Here is a 26,914-nt window from a genome sequence, read left to right as displayed (position 1 = left end):
GCTCCTCTCGATGTGAAGGAGCAGCGGCTTTACTTTGAGTTCCTCGCGGATGGCAGAGCTTCTCACCCTATCTCTAAGGGAGAGCCCCGCCACACGGCGGAGGAAACTCATTTCGTCCGCTTGTACCCGTGATCTTATCCTTTCCGTCATGAGACAAAGCTCATGACCATAGCTGAGGATGGGAACGTAGATCGACCGGTAAATTGAGAGCTTTGCCTTCCGGCTCAGCTCCTTCTTCACCACAACGGATCGGTACAACGTCCGCATTACTGAAGACGCCGCACCGATCCGCCTGTCGATCTCACGATCCACTCTTCCCTCACTCGTGAACAAGACTCCTAGGTACTTGAACTCCTCCACTTGGGGCAGGGTCTCCTCCCCAACCCGGAGATGGCATTCCACCCTTTTCCGGGCGAGAACCATGGACTCGGACTTGGAGGTGCTGATTCTCATTCCGGTCGCTTCACACTCGGCTGCGAACCGATCCAGCGAGAGCTGAAGATCCCGGTCAAATGAAGCCATCAGGACCACATCATCTGCAAAAAGCAAAGACCTAATCCTGCGGTTACCAAACCGGAACCCCTCAACGCCTTGACTGCGCCTAGAAATTCTGTCCATAAAAGTTATGAACAGAATAAAAATAAAATGTAATTATTTAAAAAAAAATTTAACTTGGGACTCTTTGCGGGCTGGATGGTGGACACTGAGGGGCCGTATCCGGCCCGCTTGCCGTAGTTTGGAGACCCCTGATATAAACATTAGAAAGGAATCACGCATAGCTCGGTTGGTAGCAACTTGAGGGTTGCAGGTTCGATTCCCGCTTCCGCCATCCTAGTCACTGCCGTTGTGTCCATGGGCAAGACACTTTACCCACCTGCTCCCAGTGCCACCCACACTGGTTTAAATGTAACTTAGATATTGGGTTTCACTATGTAAAGCGCTTTGAGTCACTAGAGAAAAGCGCTATATAAATATAATTCACATTTTGCACCAGATTTTACTCATAACACTGCCCATGTTTCATCCAATGTCTTCAGAATAGCAAAACGCCACTTGGAAATATGCAAATTAGGGGTCTAGACACACCCACAAATAAAAATGAGCATTCCAACACATTTCTAATTGTCAAAACAAATGAAATAGACACCAAGTTTACATTTGTAGTAATCTGTTTCAAATGTTAGAGACAAAAGCTATTACAAGTGGTGATGGCCATATTTGACTGGCCGCTGTGGCGACCCCGAAGGTCACCAGCTCGGGCGCCCTAGCTAAATCATTTAAGTATGCCCTTAGCTACACCTGTGCCAAATGTGGTGCTTTAGACAAAAGTGAACGAAAATATCCCTAAGGGCCTCCACTATAACATCTGAGTATTCATCACATCTCTTTAGTTGGGATGCACTATGTTGTCCTAATCCACCAGCCCTCTCTAGCATACTTAAATGTTGATACCCAGTCACATGAACATTAATTTAGTATAGATCATATGTCATTTTATTAGCAGTAAAGTTTAAGGAGCCATGGAGCAGATGTCATTAACCAATTAATGTATCCAGACAGAGAGCACGTGTTATTACCAGATATAAATGGGGCTATAAATTCTGATGTTTTGTTGACTCCTCCATCCATCTCTTCCTCCTCCTCCAGGGAGAGTGTCGCTCTACGGCAAGTGCACCTAATTTTCTCCATTTGCTACCGTCATGATTAATGGCTCCAGGATGGTTTTATCAATGGCACACCTAGTGATTCATTCATTTTTCTTGCATGGACAGATTTTTGAAAAGGCCAAAAAGACAAAAGGAGGTTTTATAAAGTGTTGAATCACTGTTCAGGTTAACAAAGAAGCTGCCAAATGAAATCCAACCAGAAAGAGTAAATGTGTTTGTTTGATACAGTCGTACAGTGAGATGGAAGAGTGGTGAAGAATGCTTGTCTGTGGTTCCAGGGCTTCCAGTTTGGTATGCTGTCACAGGTATAGCGATTTGAGGGGTGATTAATGTCCCCAACCAGGGACGTGCACATGATAATAGAGGGGCAGGGGCTCAAAGTCAGAAAAGGGCAGGACATTTTTTTTGGGTCCTTTACACAATATGGAAATTAATGTAAAATTGAATTTGCTAATAGGAAGCTAACTACTTAGCTGTGTGTCCTTTGTAAGTAAAAGTGATTGTCATTTCTTTTGTGTCAACAAATTATTGTCATAATGAATTAATTCACATTATCATAGGCTTGGAAGACATGAAAACCAACAAAACACTGGTTTATTATTAGGCTATTTATTGTTAAAGATAAGCACTTTAATATTGAACATTGAACAGTGCAACATGAACTTCGAAAAACATAAAATAAAAAATGCCCAAATGGAAAAAAACTTCACTGTGAAAATCTGTCCTTCTTCCCTTAACTTGATGAAAACACCAAGGTGTAACTTAGGGTCTTTCTCACTTAATGCTCAGACTAAACAGCTGAAATGCAATACAACTGTGAGAGAAATGTGATCCGCCGTGAACACAGTGCATTTTATTTTGAAAATTAACCCGGTGTTTTAGTTTGTACACTACTTCCTGTCCTGCACGATCCGCTCTGCTCCGTGCGGAATAGATGTGCCGTCCTCAATTGATGCACCGTGCTCCGACGTCCTGCAAAAACAAAAGCTGACACATTGAATAATAGAATAATACAGTGTTTTTCTGAAATATTACCCATATTAGATGCTGAATGAGTGGACGGCGACTAGACCATAACTCACAGGTTCAAGTTGCTCCACTGTCATGTCTCCTCAGGCCGCAGTTGGCTCTCTCTCACTCACTCACTCGCCCTCTCTCTCTCTCTCTCTGGCGGAAGCGCAGGCTCAAACAACCCGGTATTACAAGAAAACGTGGAGTTTTTCTACGGCTGTTTTTTGTTTTGTTTTGTTTTTTTACATCCCTAACAGGATGAAGAAAAAAAAAAAACACACACACAGGCAGAGGGCACTTTTTAAGACGAGGCAAAAAAGGCCAGGGGCTCAAGCACACATAGGGCCCTATGTGTGCACGTGCCAGTCCCCAAAGCCCTCTTTCTGAATCACTCTGCATTAATGCTTATGGAGCTTTTGAGAAAGCCGGCTAAACTGTTCTTGTGAACACTTGAGAGCTATCTGTCCTGGTGTGTCAATGATAATTTTGAGAAAGATGAGGATCCAGACTAGACTTACACAAAAGGAGCTGGTTGGTGATCTCAAGGGAGCCAGGCGCACAGTCACCATAAAAACCATAGGCAACACACTTTGCTGTAATTGGTTAAGATCCTGAAGGGCCGCAACCCCTCTTCAAGAAGGCAGGAACGGAGTGAACACCAGAATGACTCAGACAAAGTTTGGGAGAAGGTGATGTGTTCAGATGAGATCAAAATGGAGCTCTGGGTGTCAACTTAATGTATTTGGATGCCAATAAATGCTGAATATGACTCATACTCGCCAACCTTCCCGGATTTTCCAGGAGACTCCCCAAATTCAGCACCTCTCCCGGGAAAACTCCCGAAATTCACGCCCCCTCCAGCTCCATGCAGACATGAGTGGGGACAGCCTGTTTTCACGTCCGCTTTCCTGTTATATAAACAGCTTGCCTGCCCAATCACGTTACAACATCTATGGATTTTTAATACACTGCACACACAAGGAGACAAAGCAGAAGAACGAGGAAGTTACAGCCATGGCGACGCCGTCTGTAATAGAGTGATTCTCTGTTCTCTGTTGCCATCTCCTGGTGAATGTTGGCTATAGCGTTATGGGGTTATTTTTTGGATTGGCCAACGATTTATGTGGTGTTGTGCACCTGACGGCAAGTGACTAGCGCTCGCCAGTACGCAAAAGGCAGAACAAAGCTTACTTAAATAGTTGTTTCTTTATTTTTTAATAACCAGCAAGCACAGTACAGTTAGTAGAACAACTTTGTTTTTATTACTGTGTATTTGATAGGTGCCGTCTGAAATTCAACTTTCTTTTTATATATATAATAAATATATATAGCTAGAATTCATTGAAAGTCAGGTATTTCATATATATATATACTGTGTGTGTGTGTGTGTGTGTATATATATATATATATATATATATATATATATATATATATATATATATATATATATATATATATATATATATATATATATATATATAATGTATGTGTGAAATACTCGAGTTGGTAAATTATACTCGTCCCCTCTTAACCACCACCAACCCCCCCCCGAAATCGGAGGTCTCAAGGTTGGCAAGTATGATATGACCACACCTGTTATGTACAGAGGAGGGAAGGAGGCGGCAACCAGGGCACAACTGCGGTTAACAAGGTTTATTTAAACCTTTGATGAGACATGGCGTGTGTATGCTACTCTAAGTGAATGAGTGATTACTATGTGTAATATTAATAATGTAAATGTTACCAGGGTTTGTTGTCTGTGAGTGTTGGTTGTATCCTTCGTCGAATCCAGAGGGGCAAGGCGAAGAGGCGGTTCGTGAGCAGGCAAGATGTCGGGGGCAGGAGCGAGGCAGCGTGGTCTGGGTCTGAGCAGGGAGGTCGTGGATCGAGGAAGGCAGTTAGGAATCCGGATGGATGTCGAGAGGCAAGGTACGATCACGGAAGACGGGAGTCACTGTGGAAAACACAAGGGACATGAACAAGGGAGACTCGGAGAGAGAAAAGAGCAAAAACACAGGGGAGGGAATGCCAGACGTGATGCTTACTGAGAAGATAGCGACGTTCTGGCAAAGGTTCCTCGGGTCTGCTGGCTTTTATGCTGCTCCCTCATCAAATCCAGGTGTGTTGATTCTTGACTGGATGCAGGCTTGTTGCTGCTCGGGCGTGCAATTTTCTTGATGGTACCTGGAGACTGAAGTCCTTAGTGAGAAGCATCACTTGTTGTCCTGGTTTATAGAACGGGGCTGGAATGCGATGACGGTTGGCGTTGCGACACATTTTCTCGGATGCTCTTTCCAAAGCTGCACGAACGAATCTCCACACCTTCTGACACCGTCTAATATGAGCTTTAGTAGAGGGAACAGCGATCTCCAGTTCCTGTTGGGGGAATAAAGGGAGTTGATAACCTAAAGAGCACTCAAAAGGGGACATACCAGTAGCGGAGCTCTTCAATGAGTTATAAGAAAACTCCACCCATGGCAGAAACTTGCTCCAGGACGTGGGTTGATGACTGGCGACACATCGGAGCATGGTCTCCAAGCTTTGATTAGCTCTTTCAGCCTGCCAGTTTCTCTGGGGATGGTATCCAGATGTGAGGCTGACCGAGGCCCCGATACCCTTGCAGAGGGCTCTCCATACTTGCGACGTAAACTGAGGACCTTGGTCAGAAACGATATCCACCGGTATCCCATGTTGTTTGATGACATGCAGTGTGAGGAGGTCAGAAGTCTCTGATGCAGAAGGTAACTTTCGCAGTGGAATAAAGTGGGCTGCCTTGGAGAAATGGTCAACAATAGTAAGGATAGTGGTGTAACCTCTGGAAGCTGGAAATCCTGTGACAAAATCCAGGGCGATGTGCGACCAAGGACGGGCAGGAATGGTGAGCGGGTGAAGAAGACCAGCAGGAGGCCTGTGTGACATCTTACTACGGGCACAAGTTGAACAAGCAGCAATGAACTCACGAGAGTCCTTGGCCATGGATGGCCACCAAAAACGTCTTCGTAGTAGTGATAGTGATCGTTGAAAACCAGGATGGCATGAGAACAAGCTGGAATGTCCCCAATCCAGGACCCTGGATCGTAGCTCCCGATGGACGAACAGTTTGTTGGGAGGTCCACCTCCCAGTCCTGGATTGGAACATAGTGCTGACTTAACCAGGTCCTCCACTTTCCAAGTAACCATCCCAACTATGCGAGTGGGAGGAAGGATGGGTTCCGCCACTGCCGGACTGTTGGGTTCCTTCAGGAACAACCGGGACAATGCATCAGCCTTAGTGTTGTTGGATCCCGGTCTGAAAGAGAGCACGTAATCAAGGCGAGACCTCCCAAAAAGTATGGCAGGATTTCGCCAAAAGGTATGGCGAGACTTTGCCAAAAATATGGGAGATCCCGGCAAAAAGTATGGCGAGATACCGGCAAAAAGTATGGCGAGATACCGCCAAAAAGTATGGCGAGATACCGCCAAAAAGTATGGCGAGACCTCGCCAATAATGAATGGCGAGAGTTCGCTAAAAGGTATAGCGAGACCTCGGCAAAAATTATGGCGAGATTTCGCCAAAAAGTATGGCGAAATCCCAGAAAAAAGTATGGCGAGATCCCGCAAGAAAGTATGTTGAGATCCCGCCAGAAAGTATGTTGAAATCTCGCCCAAAAGTATGGCAACACCTTGCCAAAAAGTATGGCGAGATTTCGCCTAAAGGTATGGCAAGATTCCGCCAAAAAGTATTGCGAGATCTCGCGATACTTTGTTTTACTCGCAAACATCCATGTCCCTTTAGGGGCTCTGTAGATTGGTACTACTTGTACGCTGATATAGTGGTTGACAATATGAGACTATAGTGGCATTTTGCAAATATTCTTACAAGTTATCACTTCACTGCATCTGATTTGGTGGTTTTTCCCCATTTTAACTCAACTACTCATTGCTGAAATCACCGCTATTCTCCATTCGCCTTAAAGGCCTACTGAAATGAGATTTTCTTATTTAAACGGGGATAGCAGGTCCATTCTATGTGTCATACTTGATCATTTCGCGATATTGCCATATTTTTGCTGAAAGGATTTAGTAGAGAACATCCTTGATAAAGTTTGCAACTTTCGGTGCTAAGAGAAACGCCCTGCCTCTACCGGAAGTCGCGACGATGATGTCACAAGTGTGGGGGCTCCTCATATTCACATTGTTTTTAATGGGAGCCTGCAACAAAAAGTGCTATTCGGACCGAAAAAACGAAAATTTCCCCATTTCATTTGAGCGAGGATGAAAGATTCGTGTTTGAGGATATTGATAGCGACGGACTAGAAAGAAAAAAAAAAACGTGATTGCATTGGGACGGATTCTGATGTTTTTAGACACATTTACTAGGATAATTCTGGGAAATCCCTTATCTTTCTATTGTGTTGCTAATGTTTTAGTGAGTTAAATAGTACCTGATAGTCGTAGGAATTTGTCCACGGGTGTCTTGACGCGCAGTGTCTTAGGGAAGTCGACGGTAGCTATGGACGACACAAGCTCAACTTTTCTCCGGTAAGAAGCGACTTTTTACCACAATTTTCCCACCGAAACCTGCCGGTTGACAAGTGGTCTGGATCCATGTTCACTTGACCGCTCTGATCCAGAGTAAAGTTTCACCTCCAGGAATTTTAAACAAGGAATCACCGTGTGTTTGTGTGGCTAAAGGCTAAAGCTTCCCAACTCCATCTTTCTACACTGAAAAAAGTGACTTTTTGGTAATGTAAACTCTACTAGAGTAATTGTCATAATTTATACCTAATATTTTTTACATTCAGTAAGAACTCGAGTTTCTTAAGTAAAATTAAACATTTTATTAACGTAATACATGAATTATGTGGGGAAAGTAAGTTGTACTTATATTTCCTCATACTATTCAAATGTTTAATAGTTGTACGTACATAAACCTAAAAATATTACATAAACTTTACTCTGAAAATCTAGTGTTTTGAAACGCATGCGCACAGCACAACAGGCTCTGGCCATTAGGATCACTTCACAGAGCACTGCAAGGTGGCATTATGGGCAATTCTTATCTTGCGTTTATAATGTGTTACAGAGTCGATGTTCTCCAGAAATGTAGTTGGTGTGGGTTCACAGAGTGTGGCGCATATTAGTAAGAATGTTAAAGTTGTCCACATCACAACCGTCAGTGCAAAAGGTATGGCTGTTGACTAAGTATGCATTGCAACCTTGTACTGAAAAAACTGCGAAATGCTTACGTCTTTCCGGCACGTGGACAGCTTAGTGTAAAAGTAGGCGCGATGACATGCTGAAGAGCAGTGGTCCCCAACCACCGGGCCGCGGCAGCAGATTTTAACAGTCTTTTTAATCACACTCAAATTCTTACTGCATACCAGAGTGATAAGAGGTTTTAAAATAATTAGTGCTCCGACGGTTATTCAAGGAAATACGGTATTTAAAATTATGAGTAAAATTATGTTCCTGCCGTTGAAAAACAAGTAGACTATACTTAAATTGTTTAAATAAATATAATTTAAAACTTGGATGTAATTAACTGCTACCTACTATCTTCACAACTGTTATGTTATATGGCAAGTAGATTTTACTTGATACTGGCAAGTAAGTGTTACTTGATATTGCAGCATTCAATTTTACTTAAATCATTTGCGTGCAAATACGATAATTTTTTCAAGTAAATCTTATGAGTTATTTTTTTCAGTGTACTGGGACTTCTCCAATATTAATTGAACAAATTGCAAAAGATTCAGCAACACAGATCTCCAAAATACTGTGTAATTATGCCGTTAAAGCAGACGACTTTTAGCTGTGTGTGTGTGTAGCGCTCATACTTTCAGGTTTTTAGGAAGTATGAGCGCTGGACAAGTCGCTATCTCATCGCAGAAGATTTGTATTTACTACATTAATAATATATGCAAACATATAAAATTAACTTATGCTGAAAAGATCACATTTTAACAAGAAAAACTGCAAATTTTGGCAGTATTATGAGAAAAGTCATTTTACTCAACGCAAGCCAACGTTTTACAAAAAAAACTGAACATTTGTGCAATATGATAAAAGTTGCAATTTTACAAGAAAAGCTTAAAATATTGGCGATATCATAAAAGATGTAATTTTACTCAACAAAAGTCACAATTTTATAAAAAAACATTAACATTTTGGCAAAATTATAACAATCGGAATTTTACTTGGCAACATTATGAAAAAAGTCAGCTGTTCACTGGCGGGTTTTTTTGGGGATGAACAGGGATGTCCTTCCTTAGCTGTCATCTGGTTTTATCATATTTTTCTGCCTAAGCACCTTTCAGTTTACTTTTGTATGCACATTAAATAAACAAAACATCTTGACTTTGGAGCAATGTTCACAGACTCTAGTATTTGGCTCTATTAGAGGCAATGGTTTTCCGTATCAGGACCATGATTTTGGTCCTAACTTTTTCACCGGTCCTCATGGAAGGTACTTTTCCTTGTTGAGGTCTCAAGAAGGATAGAGATACAAGAACACACACACACACACACACACAAATTCTTGTATTTGTTACCTTCTTCTCCAAAATACTGTATAATTATACAGTTAAAGCAGAGGACTTTTAGCTGTGTGTGTGTGTGTGTGCAGCGCTCATACTTCCTAAAAACCCATGACGTCTTCCGTACACGTCATCATTACGCGACTTTTTCAAGACTAAACTCCCGGGAAATCTAAAATTGTAATTTTGTAAACTAAAAAGGCCGTATTGGTATGTGTTGCGATGTTAACATTTGATCATTGATATATAAACTTCCAGACTCCGTGGTCGGTAGTAATGGGTTTCATTAGACCAGGGGTGTCAAACTCAAATACAGAGTGGGCCAAAATTTGAAACGGAACAAAGCTGCGGGCCAAGGTTGAACAAATTAACCTTTTAATAGGGACCCAAACAAGTTTTGCATTAAATATTGAACAAGCAAGGGTTATATAACTTTAGTGACATGCAAAATCCAGTTTCAAATAATAATAATTTAAAAAAATATCAATGGCATATCAAATAAAATGTAAATAAAAATGTAATGCTTTTTTTTGTATTTGCAATCTTCTGAGGTAAATATCAATTTTTTTTCACAGGCTAATAATACATTTGAAAACAAAATAACAATAATGAATGAACCAAACATTCAAGCCTTGAAGTAGCAAAAGAAAATGCATGAATAAAGCGTTAATTATTGGTCAGTTTGCTGGAAGTTTCCCGGGAGAGTTAATGCTGCAAGGGGTTCCGGGTATTTGTTCTGTTGTGTTACGGTGCGGATGTTCACCTGAAATGTTTGTCATTCTTGTTTGTCAATCAATCAATCAATGTTTATTTATATAGCCCTAAATCACAAATGTGTCAAAGGACTGTACAAACCATTACGACTACGACATCCTCGGAAGAACCCACATAAGGACAAGGAAAACTCACACCCAGTGGGACGCCAGTGACAAAGATGACTATGAGAAACCTTGGAGAGGACCTAAAATGCCCACTGGGTGTGAGTTTTTCTTGCCCTTATGTGGGTTCTTCCGAGGATTTCGTAGTCGTAATGGTTTGTACAGTCCTTTGAGACATTTGTGATTTAGGGCTATATAAATACACATTGATTGATTGATTGATTACGGAAATACATTTTACAATATTTGGACTTCATGGCTCTCTCAGCCAAAAAGGTTCCCGACCCCTGCAGTAGACCTTTAAAGGGGAACATTATCACCAAACCTATGTAAGCGTCAATATATACCTTGGTGGTGCAGAAAAAAGACCAAATATTTTTTTAACCAATTTCCGAACTCTAAATGGGTGAATTTTGGCGAATTAAACGCCTTTCTGTTTATCACTCATGTGGTGATGACGTCAGAACGTGACGTCACCGAGGTAATACAGCCGCCATTTTCATTTTCAACACATTACAAACACCGGGTCTCAGCTCTGTTATTTTCAGTTTTTTCGATTATTTTTTTGGAACTTTGGAGACATCATGCCTCGTCGGTGATTTGTCGGAGTGTGTAACAACACTAACAGGGAGGGATTCAAGTTGCACCACTGGCCCGAAGATGCGAAAGTGTCTGCTGCCAGACCCCCATTGAATGTGCCAGAGTGTCTCCACATTTTACATGGCACAGAGATGTATGGATAACCTACAAATGCATGTGCAACAATAAAGTCAACTAAATCACAAAGGTGAGTTTTGTTGATGTTGACTTATGTGCTAATCAGACATAATTGGTAGCGACGTGACTGCCAGTTAATCGATGCTAACATGCTATGCTAATCAATGCTAACATGCTATTTACCGGCGGTGCTAAAGCAGACATGGCACAGAGATGTATGGCTAACCTGCAGATGTATTTGCAACGATAAAGTCAACTAAATCACAAAGGTGAGTTTTGTTGATGTTGACTGCCAGCTAATCGATGCTAACATGCTACGGTACTCGATGCTAGCATACTATTTACCGGCGGTGCTAAAGCAGACATGGCACAGAGATGTATGGATAACCTGCAGATGCATTTGCAACTATATTACGTTTCCTTCCACCCACATTTAATGCGAAAAAAACACTCACCAATCGACGGATTTAAGTTGCTCCAGTGTCACGAGACGCGAAAGTCCTGATCGTTTGGTGCGTACATTTTACCGGCGATGCTAACGCAGCTATTCGGTCATGCTATGGCTATGAATAGCGTCAATAGCTATTCGCTCAATAGCTTCAGTTTATTCTTCAATACTTTCATACTCCAACCATCCGTTTCAATACCTGCGTAATCTGTTGAATCGCTTAAACCGCTGAAATCCGAGTCTGAATCCGAGCTAATGTCGCTATATCTCGCTGTGGTATCTGCCATTGTTTGTTTACATTGGCAGCACTGTATGACGTCACAGGGAAATGGATGGTCGCATTGCAAATAGCGAAAATCAAGCACTTTAAAGCTTTTTTTAGGGCTATTTGGGGACCGGTAAAATTTTGAAAAAAATTTCAAAAAATACAACAAGGCACTGGGAACTGATTTTTATTGTTTTTAACCCTTTTGAAATTGTGATAATGTTCCCCTTTAATGTGAAGCATATTCAGGGGTTTATTCAGTTGCAAAACAAAACTCTGCAGAAGTTTTGATGTGAGATGTGGAGATGGATGCAAGAAAACAATAATTAGATGCAAGGGCAGCGTGGCTGGTGGCGTTCCACTCGGTGTATGAGTGCATAAAGAGGGGTGCTGTGTGTGTGTGGGAGTGGGTGGGAGTGTGTGTGTGAGTGGGAGTGGGAGTGGGGGCTGTGAGTTAGGCTAGTAAGCTGACTGTGACTGCGCCTTGGTGCGGAGTGGAGCGCTCACCTGCACGTCACAGAGTCGCGTAAACTTCGGAGCAGCTGAGCGCCAAAGACGGAGAGTCTGACTCAGCAGAGAAAAGGAGAAGATTTCACATCTTATTAATTTTTTTTTAAAGACGGAAAAAAAACATTTCGCGCTCTCTCTTTTGTCTTTGCGGTCCCTCGCCCAGGCTGCTGTGGCTGCCGCTCCTGTATCAGCCCGCCGCCGCGATGAGGACCGACCTGGCTCTGGTCCTGACAGCAGCCCTTCTTCTTGACACACTGCGGGTGAGATCTGTTGTCCTTCTTTAGCCCGCCGTTTACTTTGTGGAGGAGCAGGGGTAGGATTCGCGTGTGGCACGGCGCCGTTTTATGTGGTCCAGAAGCGGGTTTGGGGGTTAAAGTCTCGCCTTCGCGTGGCCGCTCCGTCGGTCCGCTGCCCGTCAGTGCATTGACACCCACAGATTTCCTCAGTTCTCTCACAATGACGGATTTTGGAGACAATATATGAATGGAACGATGGGCTTCTAATCACCGGTCTGCAACAATGCAATAATTACTTCACATTTTAGTTCATAAACACATTTTTTCATCCGTTCAGACTTTCTGCCGACCTGCAGTAACGCACTTTATTGGTATTTTACACAGTCATGTTGCTGAAATGGCCCTGCAATGTGGTGGCGATTTGTCCAGGGTGTACGCTGCCTTCCGCCTGATTGTAGCTGAGATAGGCACCCAAAAGGGAATAACCGGTAGAAAAATGGATGGATGGGTGTTGCTGAAATGTTGTCTAAACAGTGCAGCAAGTTAACATATTTCTCAGGATTTATTTCCAAGGCTGCTGGTATTTCAGCTTATGTATGCAAACTTTAAATAAAATATACATTTCTACTCTCTTTAGCCAGCCTTGACGCCGAAATGTGACTGCGCACTTCAGAGGCTCGAAAGACTTGGGTTAGGTCGTTTAATTTGCAAACGCTGAGAATCAAGTGCTGTTTGTAATTAAGTGTGTAGAAAAGCGGTAGATAATGGTTGGGTGGAGCACACACACACACACACACACACACACACACACACACACACACACACACACACACACACACACGCGCACACACACACTTGTATTTGTTACCTTCTTGAGACCTCCGAAAAATGCCGTCCTCTTTAGGACTCCCCCTTTCTAGATATATAAAGATTTGTATTTCCATCCATTTCCTACCGCTTATTCCCTTTGGGGTCGCGGGGGGGCATTGGTGCCTATCTCAGCTACAATCGAGAGGAAGGCGGCGTACACCCTGGACAAGTCGCCATCTCATCGCAGAAGATTTGTATTTACTACATTAATAATATATGCATACTATGCAAATATATAAAATGAACTTGTAGTGAAAAGATCACATTTTAACAAGAAAAACTGCAAATTTTGGCAGCATTATGAGCAAAGTCGTCATTTTACTCAACGCAAGCAAACGTTTTACGAAAAAAACTGAACATTGATAAAAGTTGCAATTTTACAAGAAAAACTTAAAATATTGGCAATATTGTCAAAAGAGACGTCATTTTACTCAACAAAAGTCACCATTTAAAAAGAAAACTTTAACATTTTGGCAATATTATAACAATCGAAATTTTATTTGGCAAAATTATGAAAAAAGTCAGCTGTTCACCTGGCGGTTTTTTGGGGGGATGAACAGGGATGTCCTTCCTTAGCTGTCTTGTTTTATCATATTTTTCTGCCTTTGCTCCTGTCAATGTTTACTTTTGTATGCACATTAAATCAACAAAACATCCTGACTTTGGAGCAATGTTCACAGACTCTAGTATTTGGCTCTATTAGAGGCAATGGTTTTCCGTATCAGGACCATGATTTTGGTCCTAACTTGTTCATTGGTCCTCATATGGAAGGTACTTTTCCTTGTGTAGGTCTCAAGAAGGGTAGAGATACAAGAACACACACATTCTTGTATTTGTTACCTTCTTGAGACATCCAACAAATGTCTATCTTTTTAGGACCACCCTTTGTAGAAATATAAAGATTTGTAATTACAACATTTATAACTTAAAAAGCTTGTTGTGAACAATGAGTTGAATGAGTTTCACAAGGAAATGATCACAATTTCACAAGGAAAACCTACAATTTTAGCAGTATTATAATAAAAGTCGTCATTTTACTCAACGCAAGCCAACATTTTACGGGAAAAACTGAACATTTGTGTAATATTATAAAATATTGGATTTTACTCAGTAACAATTTTACAAGAAAAGCTTAAAATTTTAACCTGACTCTCACCAGATCCTTGTAGTTCGCTGAGCTCCACACAAGGATCTGGGACTTCTCAATAGGAGACGTATTTCAGAAGGCGGGGCCTTGTAAAAAAAATCATTGTATATGATTGGATAAACCACTTGTCCGTTATCTTGAATGACGTGCTACTTCAACCACTCACATCCAAATCAAGTTGTGACGCTGTTGAGCGCAACACTGGGAAATTCACAACAGAACAGATGACATTGGATAACGACATAGCGAAAACTAAATTAATGCTTTTAAACCCGTTCTTTCTTGATCTATTAAATAATTAATATTTGATAGATTCGACATAACAGTTGCAATAGCAGAATCAATGTCAGCACACAACTCCTCGCCATTGTTCTTTGAATCAAACTGTCGCTTCGGCGCTAAGTCACATCTATGAAATCCCGCCCGGCGACCCGATTGGTTCATCATTTTGTGCTATCTTGAAGGAGTTTGCATTGCCCTCGATCCCAGATCCTTGTGTGGAGCTCAGCGAACTACAGGGATCTGGCGAGAGTCAGGTAATAAAATGTTGGCAACATTCTGAAAAGGGTTGTAATTTTACTCGACATAAGTCAAAATTTTATAGGAAAACTTAAAAATGTTGGCAATATTATAATAATAATCGCAATTTTTCTTGGAAAAATTATGACAAAAGTCAGCTGTTCACCTGGCGGGTTTTTTCGCTGATGATTAGGGAAGTCCCTTAGTTGCCGTTTTGTTTAATCATATATTGCTGCCTTTGCACCTGTCCATGTTTACTTTTGTATGCACATTAAATACAAAATAAAAAATCCTGACTTTGGAGCAATGTTCATAGACTGTAGTATTTGGCTCTCTATGAGATGCAATGGTTTTCCTTATTGGGACCATGTTCACTGGTCCTCATGGAAGGTACTTTTCCTAGATGATGTCTCGAGAAGGGTAGAAGTACAAGAACACACACTCACACACACACACAGGGTCCACATGGAGAAAAATCTACTCCCAAGTGGGCCAGACTGGTAAAATAATAGCACGATAACTTAAGAATATAGACAACTTCAGATTGTTTTCTTTGTTCAAAAATAAAACAAGCACATTTTGAAATGGCACAAATCATAATGTTGTTGTTTTTTTTGTTTTGTTTTACAATTACCTGTTGTGGTTAATAGTATATATACTTTATTTATATGTTCTAAATAAAGTATGTGGTAATGTTCATCAGTCATTGGTGTTAATTTTCAATCTGTATAGATAAAAAAAATATTAAAGGTATTTAGGTAGTTCGATCATTACTACTACTGATGTACTAACATGTGGTTTATTTTGTACATATGTAGCATCATCTACAAAGATACAAATAATTGCTATTGCGACATCCAGTGGACACATTTAGAACAGCTGTTTTTCATTCAAAAATTTCAGGTTAACTTTTATACTTAGCAAATTCATCCCGCGGGCTGGATAAAACCTGTTTGCGAGCCTGATCCGGCCATCGGGCCATATGTTTGACACCCCTGCTCTATAAAATTTGCTCACCTGCATATTTATTGGTCATGTAGAATATGTAGAACATGTTTCTTCTCAGGATATTTTCTGAGACCAGAAATCTCTGGACCAGAAAAATAAGAAAAACAACCCCCATAAATAAACACGTTTTGAAATATCAGTGCCTCACACTGCATACTCGTCTTTTCAGGGGAATAATGGTGAGCGTCTTTCCAAAGGTCCCTGTCGACCTGGCTTCTCCCAAAGCTTCTACCCTGTCTTGATTCCAAGGAATGTACTGCCAGGCCAAGATGTGCTTAAAGGTAAGGGATGCTTTTAAATGGCGTTTTATTTATTTATTTGTATTTTTTTTTTAAACTGCGTAATAAGACGATTGTAAGACAGCTCCAGTTCTGCAATCACATCAGCAAGAAGAACCGCTGTGTTCAAAAATAGTCCTGTTTTGTTTTTATGATTATCGGGGCACATCTGGAAAAGCAATGCAATACTTTGGTAGGATCAAGTTCAGGCACATGGTCATTATATGCGGTTTTGCCGCCATATAAAACAAAACCGAACCGCACGGATTGGCTCACATTTTCCGCCTCACCACGTTGATTGGTTTAACAGTATACGTTGTCACCATCACACCGCGACATCTTAACGTGCTATATGTGTTGCTCCAATTACACAACCAGTCCTGCAAGTTTTCAGGCCCGATAGTGCAGGAAATGGAATCGACATCCTGTGTCTAATCTGGCACTGCTGCTGCCAATGTGGGCTAATTGCAATTCTCTATTGATCACTGTGCTTTTTTTCCTCTCATTGCTCAGCTAAGCTGTATTGTTTAGCTGTGGGCACACAATAGTTTTTTTGTGACTGGCCTGTGTCGTGGGCAGCTGCATAGTATATTTCTCATTCTCCTTCCTTGGGAGAATCCTGGCGGGTGTACAACCGTCTCGACTCGCTCTCTTGTGTGCAAGAGTGTTTACAATACTGTGGATTATGAGACCAATAAGCTCCATTTGGGTGTAAATCATGAATGTTTTTGTGGAGTTGATGTTAACTGCGGGACGTCGGTGTAGAACGCAGCATCATTGTGTTTTAATGTCATTGTGTAGATGACAGGGATGCCTGGAAGTTTGCAATCCACGTGGTAGTGAAGTCATCAGTCCAGCAGAGGGTGTCAGAACAATCACCACAACTTGTGGTTGCTCCTGAGCAAAATGATCTCTGGGTGACGCAATTGTAATGGATTAAATACAATTTGTACCATATGCCGTAAATTGGTTTGATATTTAAAGAATTTCTGTGTTCAGAAAAATATTTTTTGCGTAAAGCTGACTTGCTGACGATTTTGGCTGTAATTTCAGCTTTCCTCAGGGCACAAAAGAACATTGTTGCTCTGTTTGGCTGAACAAGAGAAACCTCAAATATTTAAGGAGACATGATCGACACAAAATTTGGTTAGTGCCCATGTGGAGGGGGGCTTTTTTTTTATAAATCCTCTGTATAAGTTAACTTAAAGTTTCTTAGATTTACAAAATAAAAAAATTCAAGTGCACTTAAAGGCTTATCAGTTAATTTTATCAGTATTTTATTTTGAAGCAGAAGCAAAGAAAAGCTTTGAATGTTTTTCTTGTGTTTTTTTAGCTCCATTTTCTTAATGTATCTTATAGGCAAAAGAGATAAGAATTAGGAAGTTAGTTTGTCAGAGCATGCGATTAGAAAAGATGATCTGAAAAACGGAAGATGGAGGGAAAAAAGGGAAGAGGGAGACAAACTGACCTTTTGGATGACTTGTTTATATGCAAAAATAGAGAGAGGTATAAGACATCAAAAAGTGAAGCTCATTGAGAGAGAGATTTGTGGCATGGCTTCAGTGCCTATGTCTTCAGATACTGAACTTAGGGAGAGAAAGACTGCAACAGGGAAGGTCAATAAATGTACTGTACATTGTGAACACTAACAAAACCTTATGTGGGCCTACCGAGGATGTCGTGGTGGTCTGTGCAGCCCTTTGAGACACTAGTGATTTAGGGCTATATAAGTAAACATTGATTGATTGATTGAAAACTGGAAATTTGTAAATATTTTAATGTGCACCAAAGTCTGAACACACACATAGTAACCAGGAACATAGAGAGCCCAATGTGTTTTAATTATTTACGCTAAAAATAACTAAAGCAGGGAAATAATTGATTTTTAGATCCATCACAATTCCAACATGAATGGAAAATGAATTATTAAACATCAATAATGAAATATTATTTATTGTAAATAAAGTGTTTTGGACTGTGCTAAAATTTGGCTGACCATAGCGAGCCACCTCACAGAGAGATCCGACCTGCTCCTTTACTTTAGGGCACTTATGTTTCCAGTTTCCCACACATTTCCATTACTTAATAAATGGTAATTTATTAAACATTTTTTTTTTATTACAAATGTACCCTCTTTTTTTTAAAAGTTGCTTTGTGATTAATGCTTATTTAGTGGAACAAAAAAATGTAAAACTGCATCAATATATGTAAATTAAAGTACATCAATCATCGATTTTTAAATCGAATCGTAGCTCCTGAATGCTATTAGTAATTGAATCGTGAGGTGACCAAAGATTCCAAACTCCAAAAAGAACTCTACTTTTTCTTTAGAATGTGAATTTGAAAACACTGCCTTTGTCTTGGTGTGGCAACCTGAAATCATCTTGTTTTGTCCATCGCACAGGTGGTCCGGTCAGACACGTACAGTAGCTTGAGTTGTTTAATGTTCTAAGAAGTTTTTGTATAAGCTCTGTTCAAATACCCTTATAATAAGCCATGGCACCATGCAAATGGATTTTACTATTTAAACTAGTTTGAAGGTTTTACTTTAAATGGAATTACTTACCCTTTTCACACAATTTAATTCAGACTCAAGACTTCATTATGGTTCAGTGTGGTCACTACATCTGACCTTCTGACAGCATCTTGATCCTGTTAAAGCTCTTCAGCGGGGGATGAACCTGTGACTTGCAATCCTCTGCCAAAATTCTAGTAGCAGTAGGGGTGGGAACATTTGGGCACCTCATGATTGGATCACAGTTTAGTGGCTACGATTGAATTATAAATCGATTTATTCCTGGATCTTTAAATATCATGCGGTAACGCATTGCGCCATTTCTGTTTTTCGAATTTGATCCCGCACAGGATAGATATACAGTAAAATATATGTATAAGACTGATAAATATGTGAGCACTGCACCAGCCTGCTAAGCAACGTGCCTTTCACTGCACGATCAGTAGCGTGAATTGATTAACGTGGACCCCGACTTAAACAAGTTGAAAAACTTATTCAGGTGTTACCATTTGGTGGTCAATTGTACGGAATATGTACTGAACTGTGCAAACTACTAATAAAAGTATCAATCAATCAAAAAACCGGAAGACACATTCAGTACATGCATGAACAAGAACTTCCTTGTGCATGCATGTGAACTTAATTTTTGGCACTGATGTGTGAATGTGAGTGTAAATGTGGTCTCTCATGTGGTCTCTCTATCTGTGTTGGCCCTGCGATGATGTGGCGACATGTCCACGGTGTACCACGCCTTACAGCTGGGATAGGCTCCAGCTCCCCCAGTGATCCTGAAAGGGACAACTGCTAGAAAATGGGTGGATGGATGTGTGTACAAACTGTCACTGTTACCAATGTTTTATTTTTAAAAATATGTATTTCAATAACAATATAGACAATTGCATACAAAACAAACACATTTTGAAAATAGTATTTTCTAACGGTCAGCGGACACACAAACAAAACAAATGACAAAGTAATCTTTATTCACATCAATTCACAACACATCCAAAGTTTACTTTTTATGGTAGCCTGCAGATATGGATTTAAGTGAAGCACCTTGTTTGAAAAATAAACATTTAAAGAAAACCTATGATGTATTTAGTCTTTTTTTGACTTATATACTGTTACCCTCAGGATCGTTCTGTGTGGAGTTTGCATGTTCTCCCCGTGAGTGCGTGGGTTCCCTCTGGGTACTCCAGCTTTCTCCCACCTCCAAAGACATGAACCTAGGCTGATTGATAACACTAAGATGGCCGTAGTGCAGGGGTCACCAACCTTTTTGAAACAAAGAGCTCCTTCTTTGGTACTGATTAATGCGAAGGGCTACCAGTTTGATACACACTTAAATAAATTGTCAGAAATAGCCAATTTGCTCAATTAACCTTTAATATATATATATATATATATATATATATTGTAGCTGAGATAGGCGCCAGCGCCCCCCGCAACCCCAAAAGGGAATAAGCGGTAGAAGATGGATGGATATATATATATATATATATATATATATAAATAAAATGGGTATTTCTGTCCGTCATTCTGTCGTACATTTTTTTTCCTTTTACGTAAGGATTTTTGTAGAAAATAAATGATGAAAAAAACACTTAATTCAACGGTTTAAAAGAGGAGAAAACACGAAAAAAAAAATTACATTTTGAAACATACTTTATCTTTAATTTCAACTCTTTAAAATTTAAAATTCAACTGAAAACATTTTTTTTTTAAAAATTGTTAATTTGAATCTTTGAAAAAATGTAAAAAATAATTTATGGAACATCATTTTTAATTTTTTCCTGATTAAGATTAATTTTAGAATTTTGATGACATGTTTTAAATAGGTTAAAACCCAGTCTGCATTTTGTTAGAATGTATAACCAATTGGATCAAGCTATATTTCTAACAAAGACAAGTAATTATTTCTTCTAGATTTTCCAAAACAAAACCTTTAAAAGAAATTCAAAAGACTTTGAAATAAGATTTAAATTTGATTCTACTGAATTTCTAGATTTGCCAGAATAATTTTTATGAATTTTAATCATAATAAGTTTGAAGAAATATTTCACAAATATTCTTCGTTGAAAAAACAGAAGCTAAAACGAAGAATTCAATTAAAATGTATTTATTATTCTTTACAATAAAAAAAATAAATTTACTTGAACATTGATTTAAATTGTCAGGAAAGAAGAGGAAGGAATTTAAAAGGTAAAAAGGTATATGTGTTTAAAAATCCTAAAATCATTTTTAATGTTGTATTTTTTTCTCTAAAATTGTCTTTCTGAAAGTTATAAGAAGCAAAGTAAAAAAATAAAAGCAATTATTTAAACAAGTGAAGACCAAGTCTTTAAAATATTTTCTTGGATTTTCAAATTCTATTTGAGTTTTGTCTCTCTTAGAATTAAAAATGTCGCGCAAAGCGAGACCAGCTTGCTCGTAAATAAATACAATTTAAAAAATAGAGGCAGCTCACTGGTAAGTGCTGCTATTTTAAAACAGGCCAGCTGGCGACTCATCTGGTCCTTACGGGCTACCTGGTGCCTGCGGGAACTGCGTTTGTGACCCCTGCCCTAGTGTGTGAATGTGAGTGTGAATGTTTATCTGTGTTGGCCCTGCGATGAGCTGGCGACTTGTCCAGGGTGTACGTCCCCTTCCGCCCATGTGCAGCTGGGATAGGCTCCAGCACCTGTTACAATGTTTGATACTCATGTTAACCAATGTTAAAGCCTCAATTCATCAGGTTCATGCTTTTTGGCATGAGCTTGCACACAGTTTTGGATGCACCTGTACGTGGTGTTTTGCTACATTGTGATGTCATCACGGTAGACGTACTTATTTGAACATTAAGTTGAGCTCGCCTCGCTCCTCCTCTGCTTCAGGCTTTAAGGAAACACAAAAAAGTATAATTGTGGTATGGGCTTAATAACACCTGTGTGCAACATGCAGCGACAATTATGCTCCTAAAACAGCCCTTTTTATGCAGGCTGAATCAACCCAACAAAACAAAACACAACAATACCATAACAATGCAATCCAATTCCAAAACCAAACCTGACCCAGCAACACTCAGAACTGCAATAAACATAGCAATTGAGAGGAGACACAAACACGACACAGAACAAACCAAAAGTAGTTGAACAAAAATTAATATTATCAACAACAGTATCAATATTACTTATAATTTCAGCATAGAAGTGATTTAAAAATCCCTCATTGACATCATCATTAGACATTGAAAATAAAAATAACAATAGTGTCACAGTGACTTACACTTGCATCGCATCTCGTTAGCTTGACAACACACGTGTCCAATGTTTTCACAAAGATAAAATAAGTCATATTTTTGGTTCGTTTAATAGTTAAAACAAATTTACATTATTGCAATCAGTTGATAAAACATTGTCCTTTACAATTATAAAATATTTTTACAAAAATCTACTACTTTGCTTGCATGTCAGCAGACTGGGGTAGATCCTGCTGAAATCCTATGTATTGAATGAACAGAGAATCCTTTTGAATCGGGAGGAAATCGTTTTTGAATCGAGAATCGTGTTGAATTGGAAAAAAAAAAATCGATTTTGAATCGAATCGTGACCCCAAGAATCGATATTGAATCGAATCGTGGGACACTCAAAGATTCCCAGCCCTAGTACCTAATGATGTGACCGGGTGACTCTACATATGTTTATGAATTTTTCTTTCTACCGTGTCTGTAAAGAAAATAGCAGTTTTTTGATTGATTGATACTTTTATTAGTAGATTGCACAGTTCAGTACATATTCCGTACAATTGACCACTAAATGGTAACACCTGAATAAGTTTTTCAACTTGTTTAAGTCGGGGTCCACGTTAATCAATTCAGTGACGACCTGAAGATGTATATTTAAACAGTACATTTTCAAAAGATACATTATAATAATTTTGGAGAGCGTTAGGCGTGGTGCAATCTGTGAACCCCTCCAGAATCAAACTTTTTGCAGACAGACTCAAAAAAACGGGTTACAAAAGTACATATTATCTTTTTAATTGTTTTAAATATAGATCCAAATCATCATAGGTTCCTTTTAATATAAAAAAACTCGGAACTCAGTTGAGATTATTTTTTTTATGTACACCTTGTTCATTTTCATATTATTTATTTTTTTATTATACATATTTTGCTTTTTATCCAAAAACAATGACTGAGACATTCAAATAACACAGCACATGACGTAGCTCTGTGGTAAAAATTGCAAGTGAAAGAATTGTCATTGGCATACGAATGTGTCAACTGGTTGTGTGGTGACAGTGACGTGGCGAGCAGGCATCCTCGTTGTTATGGTTTTTGAGCCTTCTAAAAATCACGGAATGTCCAGAACTTTACCCTGGTTTGAAACTACCCTTTTTAAATCCAAGGCGTGCACATTACAGTGTTGTCATTGTGTATAAATAGTATGCAGACTTCTAAAAATATTTGTGAATTCTCTGATTTTAGCTGGTTTCTCTCTACTTTTACACTGTATAAAGGTGTACACAGCACTTATTCTTCTCTACATTTTAGAACCAGCTGCATTTCTTTAACATACTACAATAATAAATAATCGATATTCCGAACGGTCTACGTCCCAATTGTGATGGAAGAATCGATCATTTTCTGGAACGCTAATGGGCAGTGTATTTCTTGGTGTGAGCAACCACAACTCTCGTTGATTAACTATTAATGTTTCTATTTCTTAATAGTGAACAATTGTAACTAAGATTGTTGCTGCAGTTGGGATTAAACAATTTGAAACAATTTTGTTGTACAATTTATCATTTTAAAAAATTGCCCCTTTGCAAGAATGAGGGATAAACAAACATTTCTAAAATAATTACAGCACTGCGGACCGTGTTGCTGTTGATGCGAGGTCAGATTCTTTTGAAGGTACAGTACACGTCAAGCTTTACTGTAGAGTTCGGAAGTGGAGGCGCGATCATTTCACGCTGTAACATAATAAAGCCTTAAGTTGTGTCCTCTGTCGAAGATGGTAACATTTGACACATGCACAGGCTCCACTGTAATGTTGCCTTCATGTGTGTTTGAGGACATAGCTGCCGGGGCCAGATGTACACGTGCAGAAATGTACCATACAGTACGTGATATACATAGACACACACCTCAGGCAGTTGATTTATTGTCTATAATGGTGACACTGTAGGGAGGCGCAGAGCTTCTCTGGGACAGCTTTAATAATGACATTGTTTAACCCAAAACCGTCAGATAAGGGCAAGAATTGATGACACGCAACACACAAACACACGGGCAGACATACGCACACATACATACATACATACACACACACATGGATATACATGTTTGCCACAAAGAGAATCATGAGAAGGACAGAACTAGGACCTTGGCCATGATGAGGAGTGTCTAGACAGTGGTTTCAATAATGTTTTTATCATACGGTGTCACTCTAATGCTCTAAATTGGCCTAAAAAAAGTGGATAATCATTGTAAGTACCGGCCTCAGAAGGAATTCTTGATGTACATCGTTTTGAAAACATCTTGAACAAAAACATCTGATGCTTTGTACAAACAAAGACATTTTCAGTTTTATTTTTCTTGCAAATAGATCACTTTCTAAACATTTGCTTTTAACAAACTATGAAGTCCACACACTGTATTGATGCTACCGATCGATTCAGCTCTCTTTTGTAAGGAAACACTTTTAGCCAAATTAATGGATAAACACGCACAATGCCTAATTTGTGTGCAAGGTGTTGTATGCGGAATCGTATCCAAATCCAACCTGACAAGTTACAAAGAATATTAAAGCAAATCAATAGCCTTTTTACACAAATGTTGCTGAAAAACCTCTGTATGAACAGCAGATTTAAAAATGTGAGATAATAGCTTTTTCAGGTGACAGTTGTAATCCATGTGTATCCAGGACTGACATTGCCCTTTTGTACTCGTATTATTAGGACTGCTTCGTCGTATGCACACACACACACATTCCTTCAGCCTGGCCTAATACAGCTTTTCCACATTTTCTTTCTTGTACACAATATAATCTTACAGTGTCAAATGTTTGTATTAAGTCAGGCCAACAGTCATAAACTTAGAAAGAGGACCCATACTGTATGGTAAAGTCATCAGTATGAACACAGAGCAGCCTGCTTTTAACACAGAGTTCTTACACATATTTTTGCTTTTGTATAGTCGTTTGTTGCAGGCCAAGCCTGTTTATAAGATTACAGCCAATCGAAAGCAGTGGTTCTCAACATTTTTTCAATGATGTTCCCCCTGTGAACATTTTTTTTATTCAAGTACCCCTAATCAGAGCAAAGCATTTTGGTTGAAAAAAAGAGAGACGTAAAATACAGCACTGTCATCAGTTTCTGATTTATTAAATTGTATAACAGTGCAAACTATTGCTCATTTGTAGTGGTCTTTCTTGAACTATTTGGGGAAAAAAGATATAAAAATAACTAAAAATGTGTTGAAAAATAAACAAGTGATTCAATTATAAATAAAGATTTCGACACTTAAAAGTAATCATCAACTTAAAGTGCCCTCTTTGGGGTTTGTAATAGAGATCCATCTGGGTTCATGAACTTAATTCTAAACATTTCTTCACAAAAAAAGAATATTTTAAACATGAACAATATTTATGGAATATGTCCACAAAAAAATCTAGCTGTCAAGACTGAATATTGCATTGTTGCATTTTTTCCCCGAAGGTTTATGAACTTACATTCATATTTTGTTGAAGTATTATTCACTAAATATATTTATAAAGGATTTTTGAATTGTTGCTATTTAAAAAAAATCTCACGTACCCCTTGGCATACCTTCAAGAAACCCCAGGGGTATGGGTACCCCCATTTGAGAACCCTGGATCTCCAAAATTTGACCAATCGTGAAAAAAGCGGTCTATTAAATAGGGATGGATGCAAACTAATGTGGCTTAATTTAGATGTACTGCATAGCAACCTGAACTGCTGCAGACATGGCTATTGGTGGCAAACATTTCATGTTTAGGTATGGAATAAAATGATTGAAATGGGGCTGATTTAGCAAAATTAGATACCAAATACTATCTGAAGATGTCATGTTTCGAGTGGACCGATCAGCATTTTTAGCGTCCAATACCGATCCAATTTCTTTGGTTTTCTATGTGATCAGAGTCCTGATCTGATACTTTGATAATGTTATTATTATTGTTTTTAATAATATTATATTGTAAACATTATTGTTATTTTGGAACTGAAAATGTTGTTTTAGCAAGTGTTATATCTATATATATCCCCAACAAGGGACTCCTTCCAGTAGCTCCACCCACTCAGCTGATGACTTTATGCAATTCTTTAGTAAGAAAATTGAAGTCATTAGAAAGGAGATTAAAGACAATGCGTCCCAGCTACAACGGGGTTCTATTAACACTGACACGATTGTATATACGGCGGATACTGCCCTCCAAAATAGTTTCTCTCGTTTTGAGGAAATAACATTAGAGGAATTGTTACAACGTGTAAATGGAATAAAACAAACAACATGTTTACTTGACCCTCTTCCTGGGAAACTGATCAAGGAGCTCTTTGTATTATTAGGTCCATCAGTGCTAAATATTATAAACTTATCACTTTCCTCGGGCACTGTTCCCCTAGCATTCAAAAAAGCGGTTATTCATCCTCTCCTTAAAAGACCTAACCTCGATCCTGACCTCATGGTAAACTACCGACCGGTGTCTCACCTTCCCTTCATTTCAAAAATCCTCGAAAAAATTGTTGCGGAGCAGTTAAATGAACACTTAGCGTCTAACAATCTATGTGAAACCTTTCAATCCGGTTTCAGGGCAAATCACTCGACGGAGACAGCCCTCGCAAAAATGACTAATGATCTATTGCTAACGATGGATTCTGATGCGTCATCTATGTTGCTGCTCCTCGATCTTAGCGCTGCTTTCGATACCGTCGATCATAATATTTTATTAGAACGTATCAAAACACGAATCGGTATGTCAGACTTAGCCCTGTCTTGGTTTAACTCTTATCTTACTGATAGGATGCAGTGTGTCTCCCATAACAATGTGACCTCGGACTACGTTAAGGTAACGTGTGGAGTTCCCCAGGGTTCGGTCCTTGGCCCTGCACTCTTCAGCATCTACATGCTGCCGCTAGGTGACATCATACGCAAATACGGTGTTAGCTTTCACTGTTATGCTGATGACACCCAACTCTACATGCCCCTAAAGCTGACCAACACGCCGGACTGTAGTCAGCTGGAGGCGTGTCTTAATGAAATTAAACAATGGATGTCCGCTAACTTTTTGCAACTCAACGCCAAAAAAACGGAAATGCTGATT

General features: G+C 39.4%; 1 protein-coding gene across 1 annotated transcript in view; it reads left to right on the top strand.

The window, feature by feature from the left end:
* The window catches only part of LOC133555082 (cadherin-4-like), a 669,978-nt gene that overhangs the window by 5,974 nt on the left and 637,090 nt on the right, over positions 1-26,914 (top strand). Inside the window, exons 2-3 of the mRNA XM_061904548.1 lie at positions 12,178-12,274; positions 15,964-16,075. Coding sequence (XP_061760532.1) covers positions 12,178-12,274; positions 15,964-16,075 — 209 coding nt within the window. The remainder of the gene's footprint in view (positions 1-12,177; positions 12,275-15,963; positions 16,076-26,914) is intronic.

This window comes from Nerophis ophidion, linkage group LG06 (genome assembly GCF_033978795.1).
Source record: "Nerophis ophidion isolate RoL-2023_Sa linkage group LG06, RoL_Noph_v1.0, whole genome shotgun sequence".
Taxonomy (NCBI): domain Eukaryota; kingdom Metazoa; phylum Chordata; class Actinopteri; order Syngnathiformes; family Syngnathidae; genus Nerophis; species Nerophis ophidion.
The sequence above is the reverse complement of the archived record's forward strand: the minus strand, read 5'-3'. Positions and strand labels throughout refer to the sequence as shown.